Genomic DNA, 16,568 nt, shown 5'->3' on the forward strand with positions numbered 1-16,568 from the left:
TTGCGGACGCGTCCACGCATTCCGCGGACGCATCCGCGTCCTTCACGCGGAACGTTTGCAACATGCGCACGCGGGCGCTGGCTCAATACCAAAAACGCCCAACAAACGTTTTATTTTTCAAACACGCACGCGGCCCGAGATTCTGCCGCGTACGCATTTAATTCTTCCTTTAGCGCCCGGCCGTTTCCAAATCCAAATGCGACAGCGGAATTAAATTCTGCGACGCTGGCACCAACGGGTGCCAGCGAGGGAGTGCTCAGGCGGACGCGGGCGTCAATCCCAGTGGGCCCCGTGCATTAATTTTTCCATCAGGCACCGTTCAGAGCAGAGCCGATGAGGAAGGCCACCCTGTCGCACAACATGGCAACGGTGTTCGGGAGGGGGAGGATGGTGCAGCGCATACGCAGGTCAGGGCCGACATCTCTTTCCGATGGCGATAGAGATGAAGAAAAAGATAGATTTCTCTCATATTTGAAGAAGAGGCTTTGAGAGCCATCAAGACTGGAGTCCCTGCCATCCCCCAAATGAGCTAGAAGAAACGGAGAATCTATGTGTGACCATACCACAATAAAGACAGAAGAAATGGTAGCAGTAGTTTATGTAATCGGTAGCTCTAATACCATGTTGAAATATTCGGAGAAGAAGAGAAAAATAAGAGAAAAAGAGAGAGAGGAAAAGTGATTTATTTCTTTGTGTTTCTTATTCATATTCGGTACATCTCAGAAGTTATATATACTTGCATACAAACTTCATATATAAAAAAATATTATAGATGATACATGCTGTCATGTGATCTCTAAAATCACTCTAACAAAATTATGCTAACAAAAAAAACTAATATAAGTTGATACAGAATCACGCTGATAAAAAAAAAAAAATATTATGAGTGATGCAAGTTGTTATGTAATTTCTAAAATTATTCTAACATAACAATTGATTGTTTTTTTAATTTTTGTTTTAAAAAGGGTTTTCATTGGGTGGAACAAGGAATTGAAGCGATGATGAGTTTAGATTAGAGGTGTGGGCAGCAGCGAGTGTATCAATCATCTCGCCGCGAGCCTTTCCCCGTTATTAAACGACTTTTTCCCACTGAGCTCCCAATTCCACCTTTGAGCAATCCTTTCTTGGGTCGAGTTACTTTAGTTTCATAATTGTAGTTCACGGCTTTTCTTTGGAGATTTATCTCCATTCTGGTCTAGATGCCTCGCTTTAGCAGGCAATGGTTCGAAGGGGGAGCCGGAGTGAATGGAGAGAACGGACGGAACGGAGCAAACAGGGCCTCTTTTCACGCTGTGGAGCGCTTTTCCCTCTGCTTTGGCTTTTATTATTATTATTATTATTATTATGCTGAACTCTGGCTGGTATGGCCCATGGATTGATGTGGTGGATCTGATCCAACTAATAATTTTTCATATGACTGAAATGCAGAGTGGGAGAACTTTTAGCTTTTTCGTGTTACCAAATTAATTATGAATATGATGCGGCAATGAGATTGCAATTAAAAGAAAATAATGACAGTGGTTAATTAAAAGAAAATAATTAAAAGAAATTATTAGATGGATCGGATCAAATCCTAGGACGTATGGTTGACAACAGGATGAATTCTCATTTTAGTTTTGATCCTGAAGAGTTCAAATACAAAGAAGGATAATACGGCGAGTGACTATTGGCCCGTGTAGAGGCATTCTCTAAATTTTATTGAGAAAGTGCACGTTCATGGTGTCTTTAGTCCTTCTATTTCCTGTCGGTCTTATGTTCTTCCTCCACCATCCCAAGGAAAACGATATCTTTGTGGATCAAAAACAAGTTCACGTTAGGTTTTACAAATTTAGAAGGACAAACCAAATTCATGATATCCCACTCATTGTGACAATTATATATTTAACTTATAGTTGGAGGTAGAATGAGATAGAATATCACAAAAAATTTACTTGTTAGCAAGAGTACCGTTTTCATTAACCAGGAATTCTACAAAACTTGCCTTGATATGCTTGCAAGCAGCCTCTAGATATTTATCGTGTTTTTTTTTTGTGTGTGTTTGCGTGTGTGGAGATATGCATCATTGATTGCATCAAAGGATTGGGATATCTTGTGAAATCATTCTTTCTACATGCAATTCAAAGCAATTTATGGAGCACTCGTGAAATAAAAAACTTAATTCACTGGACGGTGCAGTGAACCTGCTTCCTATTGCAATGACTAGTCTGAATGGATTGTTCAATCAAATATGGAGAGCACTTGGTAGTCTGAATGACTACCTGAGGTGCAAGTTGGTTGACCTAGTATGCACCAATGCTAAGACAACTTAAACTTAATTCAAATACTTATCATTTTTTGACTTCATGTAACTTAAAACCATTTTTGCCCTGTTATGTTGACCAAGATGGGCTTTGTTGCAGACTCAAGGTAAATAATCCACTAAGAAGCCTGGGTTTAATTGGATGGACACAAACATGAGATGACATAGTTGACCTATATTCAAATATGGATGTGACGAATTTGACAATGAAATTGTGAAAAAAAAAGGTAAAACAAAATAAGGTTATGCAAGCAACCCCTATGGCGAGGTCCACCAAATTCACTATTTTGAACTTTTCCTCCTGTGTGGAAATATAGTATAGAGGTTTCTAGGCCAAAAATAAGGAAGAAAAAAGCCCAGTATCTTTTTTCTAGAAGAGAGCAATACAACCATCCGAGGTGGTAGCACGGTGGGAACAGAGCTTTGATTCCACCAGAGTGGCCCAGATTCGAAACTCGCAGGCGTCGATTAAATGTGGGAACAGAATGCCCTCTGTCTGGTTTGTCCGGTGGAGTCGCTATCTGGTCTGCCGGTACTTACGGTGGTGCTGGTGTGACGTACTCACACGTAGGGTAATCCACGGATGGAGAGGGTATGAGTAAAATAGAGTCTGCCTACATCGAACATTTTTCAAGCAGGAAGGAGCCCAGTGGAGGTTGCTACGCAGAAAAGGTCTTTCTCTCTCCCCTCTTTTCTTTTTTCAGCAGAAAAAAAAGAAGAAAAAGAGCAATACATTAAGTATAACCAGCATTCAACCCTTTGTCCTAATTTCTACGGCACATCCACAAAGGAGCCTAAGAATTCTCCGAAGAATTCTCCCAAGTGACCACTATGTTGTCATCATGCTAACCGCATTTGGTTTGCAGAAAAGAAATGAAAGTTATGAAAATTTTTTTTCTCATTCTATATAATTTTTTATAGCAAATTTGTACAATTATTTATAAGAGTGACAGATACAAAAATGAAAATATAAAATAATAAATTTGTAGAATTTTTATCAATTTAAATTTGAATCTTACAAATTGGTTTCTAAAAATATGCTTCGATAATATGTTGATAAGTGGCTGCATGGTCTCCAAGATTTATTCTCCAGGCATAAGGCAAGCTTTTCATTGGAGTTTTTGAATAATGGAAATATAGCAGTGGTATTAGGCTATCTATGATTCATTTCCAAGAAAATGCGAGCTATTATATCTGTAATTCTTTATATGAGATAGAAGCTTTGACACTATAAATTATCTGGGAAGATCAATTCAAATATTAGATCACTTTTCATTGTGCAGTTCGCATTTTATATGAGCTTTTTTGTTTCTGAAAAAATGAAATAAAAAACTCTGACTAAAATAACGAAGTTGCGAGCAGCAACACCACATATAGAAGATGGAAATAAATAACCCAATATCATTTTCTCTCTTTACATGTAAACAACAAGATTTTAAAAAAAAAAAAAAAGAGGAGAAACATTTCACTCATGACCCTCCTCAATTGTGCTCAATTTCCCCCTATAACGCGGAGGTCTCATTCCACCTCGCATGGAAAACCCTTTTCCCACCTTCTTCTCCATGACCACCGATCTCTCCGCCAAAATTTCAACCTTAGCACCATCCCATCTCTTGAACCCATCAACATCCCCATCTCCGACTTCCTCGCAGACCTCCGCGACGGGCATGACTCGAATCCTCCGGCCTTTGCCGCGCTTCCTCGAGGCAACTGCGAGCGCCGAGCTAGCCTTCACCGCCAGGGCCGCCATGTCGAGCCTCGTCAACGGGTGCTGCAGCTTCGCGTTCGGAAGCACGAAGTATATCTGGTCCAATTGGAGCCGCTCATCGGCGCCCAACGCCGGAACGTGAGCGTCGAAGTAGAGCCTATCGGCGCTACAGATGAAAAAAGACCGGCAGTCTTCGCCGAGGACGTCGGAGGCCGGGACCGGTGCAGAGTACTCTTTCAGAGTGCCGTCGGAGGTGACGACTTTGGCCGTGGGCTGAGAACTATCGCCGGAGCTGGAGGAGAAGCAAGAGCCCATGAACAGCGGTGCATCCAAGACGAGAAATGAAAGGGAGTATTAGGAAGAGAGCGAATTGAGAAAGAGGCGCGGCGGCTGAGGGGTGTATATAGGAGGAGGCGGAGGAGAAGGGCAGTGCGAGAGAAGGTTCGTCGATGTCGCAAACGGGCCGCGTGGACGCCGGGTTCGTGGAAACCGGGACCGGGGGAGCGCCTCACGGATGACGCCGCAAACCGCACATCGTTTTCGCCTTCGGGGCGGATGGCTTGGGAACCAAGTATGTCCCCGGATTAATGGACCGGGGTTCCCTGTTTCCCAGTTCAATTGGCGAGTTGACCGTTCGTACCTTGGCGGCTGCATCTCGAAGGAATTGCCATCGTAATTCTTTTGAAAGGTGTCCTTTTTTTCGTCAGAAAAAAGGGTGTCGTTTCCTTTGTCTTTCAGTAAATGATTGATGTTGAAACTAATGATTTACGACTATAGCCATTGCTTTACTAAAAAAATAATCCTAATCCAAGTATATCTAGGCAAATAATAATCATTATAATTATAATGATGGTTCGTAAGAGTTGCTAGGGTTTATGTTAGAACGGGATTATGATATTTTTAATATCTATTTTTCATAACGCAAGGGAGATTGAATCTGGAGTTTGCTGCATCAGTTTTGGAGAATGTTTTTGGCTGATTACCATTCTATTGGTATAAAAGAGATAGGGGAGAGGGAAAGAGAAGAAGCTTCTTGTCATTTAAAAGAGTGAGGGTGGTAAAAATATCAGCTTAATTATCTGTTCTTTTTTGAGTTGGGTTCGAATTAGACAAACTAGGATCAATAAGGAAGTCTTTTTGGCCATTTAATATAAAAAGATTAGGTAAAGTTATTTTTAGTAGCTTTAGATACTCTCTAGTTAATATATTGTTTAATTTGTTTTGTTTTGCTAGTTTTTTCCCTATTTTCTTTTCAGCCTTCTAGAAATTTAATATTTGATTGGCTTGGGGCAAATTAGCATAGTCGAATTGGAAAAGGATGAGTCTCAGAGATATAGCAGACTATTTTAGGTTAGCCCGGGCCCAGAGCCAAAGACTACTGAAGCATGATTCATGGGCAATCGCAACCCACAGCCAAGCCAAGGCAGGTCAGAAATCGGTCAAACTTGCAAACGATATTTCATTGGAATGGAACCGCGTTCCGTGTTTGTGGCTGTCCGGCTGATCCGGTGCCGCGGAACATTCTGCGGTTATTGGCGCACTCGGGAGAGGCAACGCGCCCGCGGAATGGACGCGAAACGGCACAGTGTTTACCGAAAACGGGAAAGAAAGAGACAAGAAAGAAGACACCCAAATAATTCATCAACCGTGTGTTCCAACCGGACCGACCAGTCCAAGCAACCGCGTAGGACGATTCCAACCCGATGGATAGGGTGGATTTGTCTTATTAGGACTCTTTAGGGTAGCAGAAATTATTTTATTAAAATATTTTTTTTAAGGAACAATTTATGAAAAAATCATTTGTATGTTTGGCGAACATTTACTTTTTTTTTTCTAAAAAGAATTGTATGAAATACCTATTATATTTTTAATATAGAGAGATTTTATTCATGAGTTTTGATGACTTAAGAATACTTTTAGGAAAAGAAAAAGATCTTAATTTTCAACTAGTAGAAAGTAGCTTTCTCATGTCATCAATTGGTTTTTAGAATTTTATTCTTATTGGGAGACTATTTTTCTATCTCACTTCTTTGAAAACTCCAACTAAACAAGAGATATTTCTTTATTTTCGTTGACTGCACTTTCTTCCTTCTTTTCCCATGAGCCAAATGTGTCTTTATAGTTTCTGCAGAGTAGAGCTCAAGCTGGCAGGATTTCAACAAATGATGACAACCAAAATAGTCGAGGTTGTTTTAGTTTAGCGAGTCAGGCTTTGTTTTTTTCATTTTTTTTTTAAGAAGAAGAACGAGGCATTGCTCGATCCAACTATGCTGGGCTTTTCATACGCTCAAGAACTAGACTATATGTGGCACGTGCTTTGCACATGCATGCTATCTTATGGTTATGAATCGGGATCCCCTCCATTGCGCATTTTATACTGCAAAGAGCTATGCAGCTCTAGATGGCCGCTATATCATCTGAAGAGACAATGGTTATCAAAATACCCAAAGACAACACGTCGCATATTCAAAATACCCAAAGGCAACACGTTATTTATGAGACGCAGCACGATATGAACTGCATTGCCTTGTTTGATAGCCATCTATCTCTATGATCCTGTTATATGGTGGCTATCAAGGACTGCACATCTCTCCGCAAACGATCTGAACCATTTATGATTGGTTGCACTTGATGGGTATACAATATGTATGAGTGCATTATGGACCTGTCTTAATCAAGAACAGACATAAATTTAATTAAAGTTGAATTCAACATTTGATCCCAAACCCCATCCATTGACATATTTGCTTATAAGCAGATGAGGTGTAGCTGAGGTCAGATTTAGGTCAATTTGAACCATAAGGATTCAAACCTTATCTTGAAGCAACATCATTCAGGACGTAAACAGGTTCTATGGACCAATTAATCTACACGTTGGCACGTTTTATACCAAAGGCGGGATGACGCTTGAGCTTCTCTTGGATTTAGTTGTCATCGGTAATTAGATTTAATTGCCTCGACCGATTCAGCCCTGACCATGTCTTTATTCTAATCTCAAGTTGGATTCTCGCTCGGAATGGGACTGATTAAAAAACAGCCCTTGGAACACACAAGAATATATCCACTAGAACATACATTGAGAAAAAAGTGAAAAAAAGAATGAAGATACATTGAAACTATGAGACATGATCAAAATCCATCCAAAGATGAATATTGGGGTCAGTAAAAGAGAAAGTAATGAGCCAGAGAGAAAGGTGGGCATGGAGGGATGAGAGAGAGGTGAAGGCTCTTGAGCCATGGATGTAGATTAGCACCAATCCAATAAAAGAAAATTAAAGAGATTTCAAAAAAGAAATGCACATAGGTACATGGGAATGAGAAAGATTGAAGAAAGGAGTGAGCTGCCAAGGAGGGAAGTCAGGTAGTTTTGATTTGATCTGTGGGCCAGGAATTTAAATTGGACAAACGTAATGTTGGTTAAAAATTAGGCATAATGGGAATCATTATAGTTAGAATTAGCTATTCCAATGTCAAGTTAGGGTTGCATCAATCTAGATGTTAGCAAACTTTCCTGGCCTAGGTTAAGGAAGTCAAGGTGGGATTTGTAAATGGCAAGTATAGTTAATCATAAATGTTTGATTATGATCCAGTTAAATTCACTCTATGGGAAATGGTTTTTCGTTTAATCGGACCCCGAATTGCTATGAACTCAACACCATTAAATACTGGGGCACTTTCAATTAAGAAACCTTAAACAAAACATAATAACATATAAATTTGAATTTCGTTAATTTTCTCGCACAATATATTACATAGCTTAAGCAGGGCCATACCCTAGTTTACATCAATGAATAAATCGATAGAAAAAATTATACATGATTTACGGTTGACATAAATAGAAGCAAATATGTAGAGTTACAAGAAGAATTTGGATCCGATTTAGGGGTGTGGGGGTCTATCAGGATTTGTATTTGCCTAATCTAATGATGTGGATGTCGAGCTTGCATTTAGATTTGTCTAGTTTAATGACATGGAAATTGACTTGACTTAGCTAGAGTGAAAGGACTAAGTCTAGTTTGGATTAATTACTCAGAGGACTAGCCCTACTTTGAGCTTTAATAGGACCGAGGGATTAATTCCAGTTTAACATGCCAGGTCAGAGGAGTTTGAGATTGATTAGGATCATAGGACTAATCCTAGCTTGAATTTAACCAAGGCCGATCGCCAACTAGGGCTCAGGGGGTTGAGTCAATAACCATCGCATGTGTATAAGTCCAGAGAACTAGACTCGCATCTTATATAATAAAATCTAAGGGCTAACCAAAATTTGACTTCAGACCGGGTCAGAGAACAACCCTAGCTTCGGCTTAATGAGGGTCAAAGGAATAAACCCAATATTGAACTTGATTCGATAAGGGCCCTGGTTTAAATTTAATTTACCTAGAGTCAGAGGACTAATTCTAGTCACATTGAGGAGAGGGTCACTCACTTGGCTCAAGGGATGAAGTTAATAACTATTTATACCTCGGTTCCATAGCCTGAATTTTGTGGACTATGATTCGATAGTTCAAATGATCTAAAATATATATGGATCATTGAAATAGCCTGTCTCGACTTGATTCAGTTTTATCAAATTCAGTGGTCCTTAAGATGTCCACTTTGAATTTGATTAGGCATTTGGAGACCCAAATTTGACTTGTGGAACTTAGGATTTGATGTTCTTAGTTACAAGGTCTTAAAACCTATGGGATGGGAGGTGTTCCGGTAAAGCCCATTCCGTTTTCTCTTCGCAATCGCTTCGAACTTTAAACCAGGCTTCCAAATGTCACGTATTGATCCCAGTTTTGTTCCATCTCCTTGTTTCTAGTGTCTCTTCTCTCTGGTCTCATCTCCTAGCTAGCCTCCATAGCTTGTGTTTTTTGCACCATTGTTGAAAGGTTGAAGGCCGTTGTAATTTTATTCTTAGTTCAGATATCTTCTTTGAGACCATCAATATGATCTTCAACTTGGCCATGAAGACATGATCAGAGTCCTTGCGGGGTACCCTTTTTTGTTCTCTATTACTTTCTCGGGTCATTGAAAAAAGGTCAAACTTTGAATAAAAATAAGTCATACCACTCAATAAAGAAAAGTACACCCCAAGGACACAATCTTTTAATTCCACTACAACGGCCCCCAGCAAACCACCAGACGGTCATCAATAACTATCATTATTCTTTTAGATTTTTCCCAAGCTGAATTTATGAGAGAATAGAGTGATGCTTGTTACGATAGCTGTTATATGCCATTGTAATGAAAAATAATGCCCAATAAAAAATAATGTTGTTTTTTGTCGAGTTATGGTTCTTATCTTTAAGTTTTAGGGCTTCCAACTCTCTCTGAATTTCTTCAGCATTTTGGTCGCTATCTAGACTTTGTGAATTGTGAGAGAAAAATGTAGAGATAGAGCTACAATAAATTGGCCTCAACGCATGGTTAAAATAGAACAAAATTAGTTTGGTCACTATCTAGACTTTGTGAATTGTGAGAAAAAAATGTAGAAGTAGGGCTACAATAAATTGGCCTCGACGCATGATTCAGAGAGGACAAAAGCGTGTGACATATATATATATATATATATAAAGTTATATGATGAATATAACAGTCTGAAGGGTCTAGCCTCTCTTTTTTTAAAACAATGATGCAAGTAATTGTATTATTTGTATTTTTATAAAAAAACAAATTCCATTCCCAATGCTCGTTAACCAAAAAAACCTTTTGTATTAACTGAACAATGATTCAGCAGATAATCTTTTGTTCTATTTTCCATTATATCAAAAATCTAACGTCACTTATAACAGTCTTTATTTTACTTAATTTCAGATATTTTTAGTTTAGACAAATTTAAACAAATAACTTCCATTATTTTTATCGTAATGCAGCGTACGTAAGGGCTTTGTTATCTGGAAACATCGGTAACGTCCAGGTTCTCCTTCACAGAAACGACACTTCAGCAAGAGCCAAGAGATCGATCGAACTGAATACGGCCATTATCGAAAACAAAAAGTTGGAACCTTGTGGACAGCAGAGACCTCTTCTACGTGACGTATGGCCTTATCTCCTTTTGGGCTAATCCCATCACAACATATTATAATCCTAGTAATTTAGTTCCACCCTCCCTTAACTAATATGATCGCTGGAAAAGTCGAAGCCAAGCTGTACCTCACGGAGGAGGAATCACTAATGGTAGTAGTACACGTGTCTTTCTATCTTTGTCGGAGATTAATGAAATGAGGGAGTGAAAAGAAAAGGTTGGCCATAAAGCTCCTCCTCATTATTCCTCGCCATCTTCTAATGGGAGGAAAGAACGGAGCAGCTTGAGCCGGCGGTCTCTATCGTTGGGGCTCGTCGTGTCTCCCGGGTCACTGCTTGATGCAATGCGAGATTTTGATTGCTGACATCCCACCCCACCAAGGGCTTGCTAATGTCACCCTTCTGAATTCTAAAAGAAGTTGTTGCTGGAAATTGAACCCGGGGTGACCACTGGCTGAGAAGGAGGAGCTCCGGCGGGTGGTACATCGGCGGGCTGCGTCCTCCGGGGATCTGCAAAAAGCCGATGGCCGAAGTTTCCGATGCCAGCCCTCTGATGCTTAAGTCAGAGAGAGCTTTCGTAGAGAGAGAGATTGCATGCAAGGTCTAAAGTCTCTCCTTTAAAGAGGAAGATGTTCCCTTTTTATAGGAGAAGTGCAAGGTTATCTGTGAGGTGACCGGACGAATTAATGAGTTACCGTCATGATTGGGCGTGATCATGTGAATTAATAAATTGCCGTGGATGACTGGACGGAGTTGAGTGAGTCAACTAGTTGCCGTGGATGGTCTGAGATTTTGAGTAAGCTGGAGGTCCGTGGAGATCGTGCGCATTTAGTTGTTGACAGTCGCTCAGGCGGAGATCGCAGGATTAGATCCTGGAAGAGGAGGAGAGGAGCTTGATTCCCGGTGGAGTGGAGAGGTCTGCTTCATTCTTTGACTCGGTTTTCCTCGGACTTAAGGTCGATCAAAGCTGCAAGGCTGTGAGCTCTGAGGTCGGGCGCGCTGGGGTTGGACGCCTTTGAGGTCGGGCGCCTTGAGGGTTGCTGCCGTAGCGCCCGTCATCATATGCCGGCGATGCATCCACATGCTTCGGAGCAATCCATTTTTCCTCCAACAGAAGTAATGCTCGTTATCCGTCCCATCTAATCCTTGGAAGGATTTCTTGGCATAGAATAACAACTGATCCATATAATTGCAATATGATAAGTAATGAGCAGCAGTGGCATAATATTGAAGTTATTGTTCATACAATGATATGTTACTTAAATTTATATAATAATTGGAGCATGCAAGTCCGATCGAGGAACATACAATTTAAAGTGCATCGTGGAATAAGTTACTGAGGAATTGGCATATATTTTTCTAGTACCCTCGAAAAATGAGGATGGTAGAAATCATGTTTTGCAATGATTAGAGATCGAATCTTAATTTTTCGAGATTGTTTGATGTGCAATCTTCTCAATTCCATTGATGCTAATCTACCATTGCGCCTTTCTCCCTTAAATATTTAGGTCTTTAGGAGACATATTCCTAGATAATTTGGTTGGGCATTCATATACCCTCTAAATATATGAAATACTTCCTTATTTTTTATCGGATTAACAATAAATAGCTTAAAAAACAGCTATAACAGCCACCATTCCCTTATAATATCATAGCAGCTAAATATTGTCATTATCAAACTATCATTATATGTATATGCATGGCATAGCGAGAAGCCTCCAAAAACATCATAACACTTTATAATGCTATTTCTAGCAACCTGTCGTGCATGCGGTTATACTTTCCCTACATACCGCATCGAAATTTCAATTACATTTTCATCAGACTATTCATGCAAAGGTTTGGCTCATCAAATCGCTCAGTTTGTCTATTTATCATGCGTGCCATAGGAACTCTTATTGTGAATTTTATATAATTACAACAAAATATTTTCTTAGATAAAAAGTTTTTAATATGTACTACCGTGAAATCACACGCATATTTTCTTCAGACATCCCAATTAACCTATGGAGGTTCTTGCTTACCATACGGCCATCAACTTAAGAACCCACTAATTAGGCACAGAATTGGTTTTCATAATTTATTTATTTACTTTTTTTGGGGACCCTAATGTATGTTGTATGTTGATGTTATGTTGCAAAGTGACCTAGTACTTTGTCACCTTTTCTAGAGCCATAGAATCTTTTCACCGGAGACCTCTAAAGGGCCAAAACCGAACCAAAGGATAGAGGATGCTTTGGAGACATCAACTAGAAGAAACCAAATAAAAAAAGGACGGCAGTAACTTGTCAAGAAATATATATATATATATACAAGAAAATTTAATGGCGGACGATTCCATGCACCCAAAATGGCTTGTTATTTTCGGGCTCTTTCTTGCGGGTCCAAGTCATTCTCACATTGGTGGAGGTCTTTTTCATTTTTTTTTAATAATTCAGCTAAGAGTCTCGTGGCATTTTCCATCATACGTAGGGTCATATTCTGGGCAGGGTGTCATTTTCGGAACTCTTGTTCTTGTGGCTTGGCAGCATAAATACAAGGAAACTACAAGACTAACATGAACCAAGACGAATGGATTGAAAACATCAAAATTAGATTTTGGACCTTATTATGATGTGAAGAGCTACATTACAGCTTTAGAATTTGTTTGAACTAAAAATAGTATTTCTAGTATTACAGAATATGAGACCTGATCGAACGTATATTAATCGGGCCTCTTCTGGTTTATTCCCGTAGAAAAAAAAAATATCCATGTATAATTTTAGTATATATTGTCCGTCTAGGCTCATGCTGCTTTAGAATTTCGAACTATTTAAGTCTAATTCTCAAGAACACCCATCACAGCCATGAAACAATAAGAAGAGCTTTTCCACCATTGCACAAAGCGCAAGCATCATTTTTTTTTTTAATTTAGGCATACAACTGGACGAACAAATCTTTTTTTTTGGGGGAAAAAAAAGATAAATTATGTGCAGCAACGATCTATTAAATGCATGTATACGAAAGATTGCATCATACCTTCAAAATTACCACCAAATACAATGGTATTCCATGAGCATAATGCATGGCTGACTTAAGATCTTATGGATTCCACTTATGCACACATCTTCACGTATACAAAATCTCTCTGCTAGCTACAAACTGCTTGAATAAAAGAATATAGTGTACATATTGAAGAATTTTTAGCACACCACAATGCATGAAGGTGAAAACAAGCAAGCATGGGTGTATTTGACGGACCCAAACACAAATAGGCGCCATACAGAGCTCTTGTTACAAAAGAAGAAACAAATTACAGCGACATCTATAGGGACTCCTCTTAATTTTTCTTCCTTCTATGTATTATTATGTATAATAATGTGGTCGTCTCCTTCCTTTCTCCTCATCGTATCAGCGCATGCACACACCTTATAGAAGGACTCGCTTCTAAAAGCTTTGTTTTTTGTATCTATTGTTTTTTTCTCTCTTCTCTCTCTCTCCAAATCAAAAAGGAGCTCGGCGAGGTATACCTTTACGCCTTGACGTCCGGTAGCTGGTAATGGGAGGGGTCGCCGGAGACATGCCGGCGGGGGTGACGGTGGACTTACCGCCCTCGTCGTCCGACCACCTCCAGCGGTCGATTGCGACGGCGGGCAACATCTTCCGGAACTTCCTCGGGGTTGATGACTCGTCCGACTCCGACCCGTGAAGCCATTCCCGGCTGGTTTTGCCGCGGAGCGCAAAGGAGAGCCCCGGGTCTCTCTGCATGCCTCCGAGCTGCGCCAGAGAAACAGACCCCATGCTTGAACTCGTTAGTAGCAGTGACGTTCTCTTGGGAAAAAAAAAAAAATTCAGAAAATAATTCTTTTTATATTAAATCAGAAAGTCTGTCTTTTATGTTTAAAAAGTTGTAATTTTTAGAAGAAAAAAGCTGCAAATATTGAAATAATTTCTTTTTTATTTCAGAAAACTAGCCCATTTCACTTTGCTTCTTCTTCTCAATGTTTTGCATGGCAATGTGAGCACCATTAAATAAGAATTACCTGTCTCCACTGCATAATTACCTAATATGCTAAAAGCCAAGCAAATTGTGTATGGAACTGCAATTAAATGGTTAGCTTGTACCATCTGGTCGAATGTGAAAAGACTAGCAAAATTAATAAAAAAATATTACCCCATACTAATTACTATTTCTATTTGTTTAATGCTTAAATTTCCTCATCTTTCTTCTTCCTTTTTAAATGTTCCTTTACTACCTATCTTGGTATAGCTAGATGAGTTGCAACCATTCTACTAACAAACTTGTCATAAATCAAGATGAACTCTAATATACAATTGTATACAAAATTTATAAAAATAGTAGGAAAAATTCAACTCATTGAGAGATTTTAGTTTATAAATTAGGAAGCGAAATCCGACCGAACCCGACAAATAAATCGGTTAATATATTCCAACACTTGTGAACCTAGACCAACACCCCTCCTCCATTTGGATTTTGGAGCAGGTCCCTAGTTCAATTTTGGGGAGATTATTCTCCTTGTATATCCAGACTAGATAATTATACCGGACATGCGTCTCTCTCCTCCTAGAAAAACCAGAAAAAGAGGGGAATTATAAAAAGAGCTGTGGTCCAACACTTGGGAAGCACTTCCGAAGGCTCAATCAAAGCCCATCTTTATTGTTTTTAAATAATTTTTTTGGATTAATTAAAAAAATAAAGAAAGAGATGAATCCAGGAAAAAGAAGTGGCTCTTGCTTTTTTGCTACTGAAATTTAAAGCAATCCAAAAGCCACCGCAGTAGCAGGGAGGTAGGCCGAGGCACCTTGCATCCAAGGGAGCAGAAGCGGAAGTTATCAAGGAGGCTCCGGCAGCAGATCTCACAGGTGTTCGTGACGCCCTTCCCATGCCTCGGCTGCGGCCTCCCGTTCAAAAACACGATCTTGGCGCTGTTTATGACATACGTCTGAATGCACGAGATGTCTATGAACTTGGACACCTCCGACACCCTGATCACGTTGTGGTACGACGACCTCCGAATCTAGTTTTATTTAAAACAAAACAAAACAAACCAAACCAATATATAGAGAGAGAGAGAGAGATTAGATAAAGAAGATAAGAGGGATAGAGATATTCCAGTTATATTCCTAGTATAGGAATAAGTACTAAAGGAATAATACCTGAACAACGCGGTGATTCTTATGGTCCCCCAGGCAATAAGAACAGAGTGCGCGACCGACGCAGTCCAAGCAGTACATGTTGCACTCGCTCTTGTGGGAGTCGGCATGGACGTCGCAGGGGACGAAGAAGCTCGTCCTCAGCATGGGCTTCAGCCATGGCGGAACCAATTCCTCGCTGCAGCTGCCGCCGCCGAATTCGATCGTCGGAGTATCCTATCCGCAACAACAAGATCGACTCCCGTCCGTCAAACGATCGAAATCCAACAACAAGGCCAGGGAACGCAATCAAAGGATTATCAGATGTTTACCGTATAACAGCCTTCCGCTTTGCTCTCCATACGACAGCCAGCTCGTCTCCAAAGCTGGTATAAGAAAACAGAGCCAAACCGGTGGGGAGGGGGGCAAAAAAATAGAGAAAGAGCCGAGACAAGGTTGAATTTCCCTCGATACCTTCGGCACCGAGTGGATAGGGGTGTAAGAAGAGAAGAGGGAGGCGAAGGGAAGAGGGGAGAAATAGAGAGAGGAAGAAAAGAGGGCTGATTGGGGCGTCTAGAAGGCGAGAAACATAGAGAGTAGGGCGGTTTGGCTTTAATGGAGAGAAAAGATCCTCCCCGTAGATCTTTGGCGGCGATCTTCTTTTTTTTTTTTGACGGAGGGATATGGGTTTGGTCGTCTCGATAGGTTTGATAGCCATCTTATTCTGGTGGATGATGGCCGGGCTCGGATGATGGCAAATAAATTGTATTTGTATGTCCATCATATGTATATAATACCATTTTTTTTATCTAGAGAAAATGCCCTTTGAAAGCCAGCTTGGATGCGACCCCTTCGGATAAACTTTGTTTGATCAAGCTCTAACCAGGATTGTGAAAGGATTGTCCCGTTTTTCTGGTTCTCATACTACTTTGCTGGCCGTTTATCGTCCAAACAACATAATATTATAACATAAAAGAGGTAATTGTGACGTAGCATGGCGTTGCCTCACAATCTCTCTTCTATTTTTTTATTTTTTTTTTGGATATCAACTGCTCATGCTAATTTCGTATGAGCACTGCCATTAGAGTCAAAAGAGAAAAGATGGTATAGCGGTGGAAGAATAGATGCAAGCCGAGTCCAAAGAATCTCTCATCTACTCTTCAAATGTATCCACTATATATATTCTTTTCTACATGGAAAGAACACTTATATATGCTTACACACCCATATATATATATGCTTGCACGGATGGAAAATAGACCATAGACATGAAAAGAATAAGAAAAGTAATAATATATTCTTCAAATTTATTAAATAGATTATGATATAATTAGTTGCAATTAGCTGACAAATTATCCATGAGTTGTTGAACATACTCTTTTGAATTAACAATTAATGATGAAAACTATTGTTATT

The 16,568-nt window shown here is 39.8% G+C and overlaps 2 protein-coding genes across 2 annotated transcripts; both read right to left on the reverse strand.

The window, feature by feature from the left end:
• Positions 1–3,764: 3,764 nt before the first annotated feature.
• Positions 3,765–4,322, reverse strand: LOC103701423 (uncharacterized). The gene has a single exon (XM_008783458.6). The coding sequence runs from the start codon at positions 4,320–4,322 to the stop codon at positions 3,765–3,767; it is 558 nt and encodes a 185-aa protein (XP_008781680.4).
• Positions 4,323–13,002: 8,680 nt separating this feature from the next.
• On the reverse strand, positions 13,003–15,838 carry LOC103701422 (protein RGF1 INDUCIBLE TRANSCRIPTION FACTOR 1-like). The gene is made up of 4 exons (XM_088716282.2): positions 15,485–15,838; positions 15,177–15,389; positions 14,822–15,037; positions 13,003–13,775 (listed from the first exon to the last, which is right to left on the reverse strand). Exons 1-4 carry the CDS (start codon positions 15,512–15,514, stop codon positions 13,503–13,505), a joined length of 732 nt encoding a protein of 243 aa, XP_088572408.2. The 5' UTR covers positions 15,515–15,838; the 3' UTR covers positions 13,003–13,502.
• Between the last annotated feature and the right edge of the window lie 730 nt (positions 15,839–16,568).

The sequence above is a fragment of the Phoenix dactylifera genome, chromosome 2 (assembly GCF_051530095.1).
Source record: "Phoenix dactylifera cultivar Ajwa chromosome 2, Ajwa_hap1_PhDact_Kaust_v1.1, whole genome shotgun sequence".
In the NCBI taxonomy this organism is placed as follows: domain Eukaryota; kingdom Viridiplantae; phylum Streptophyta; class Magnoliopsida; order Arecales; family Arecaceae; genus Phoenix; species Phoenix dactylifera.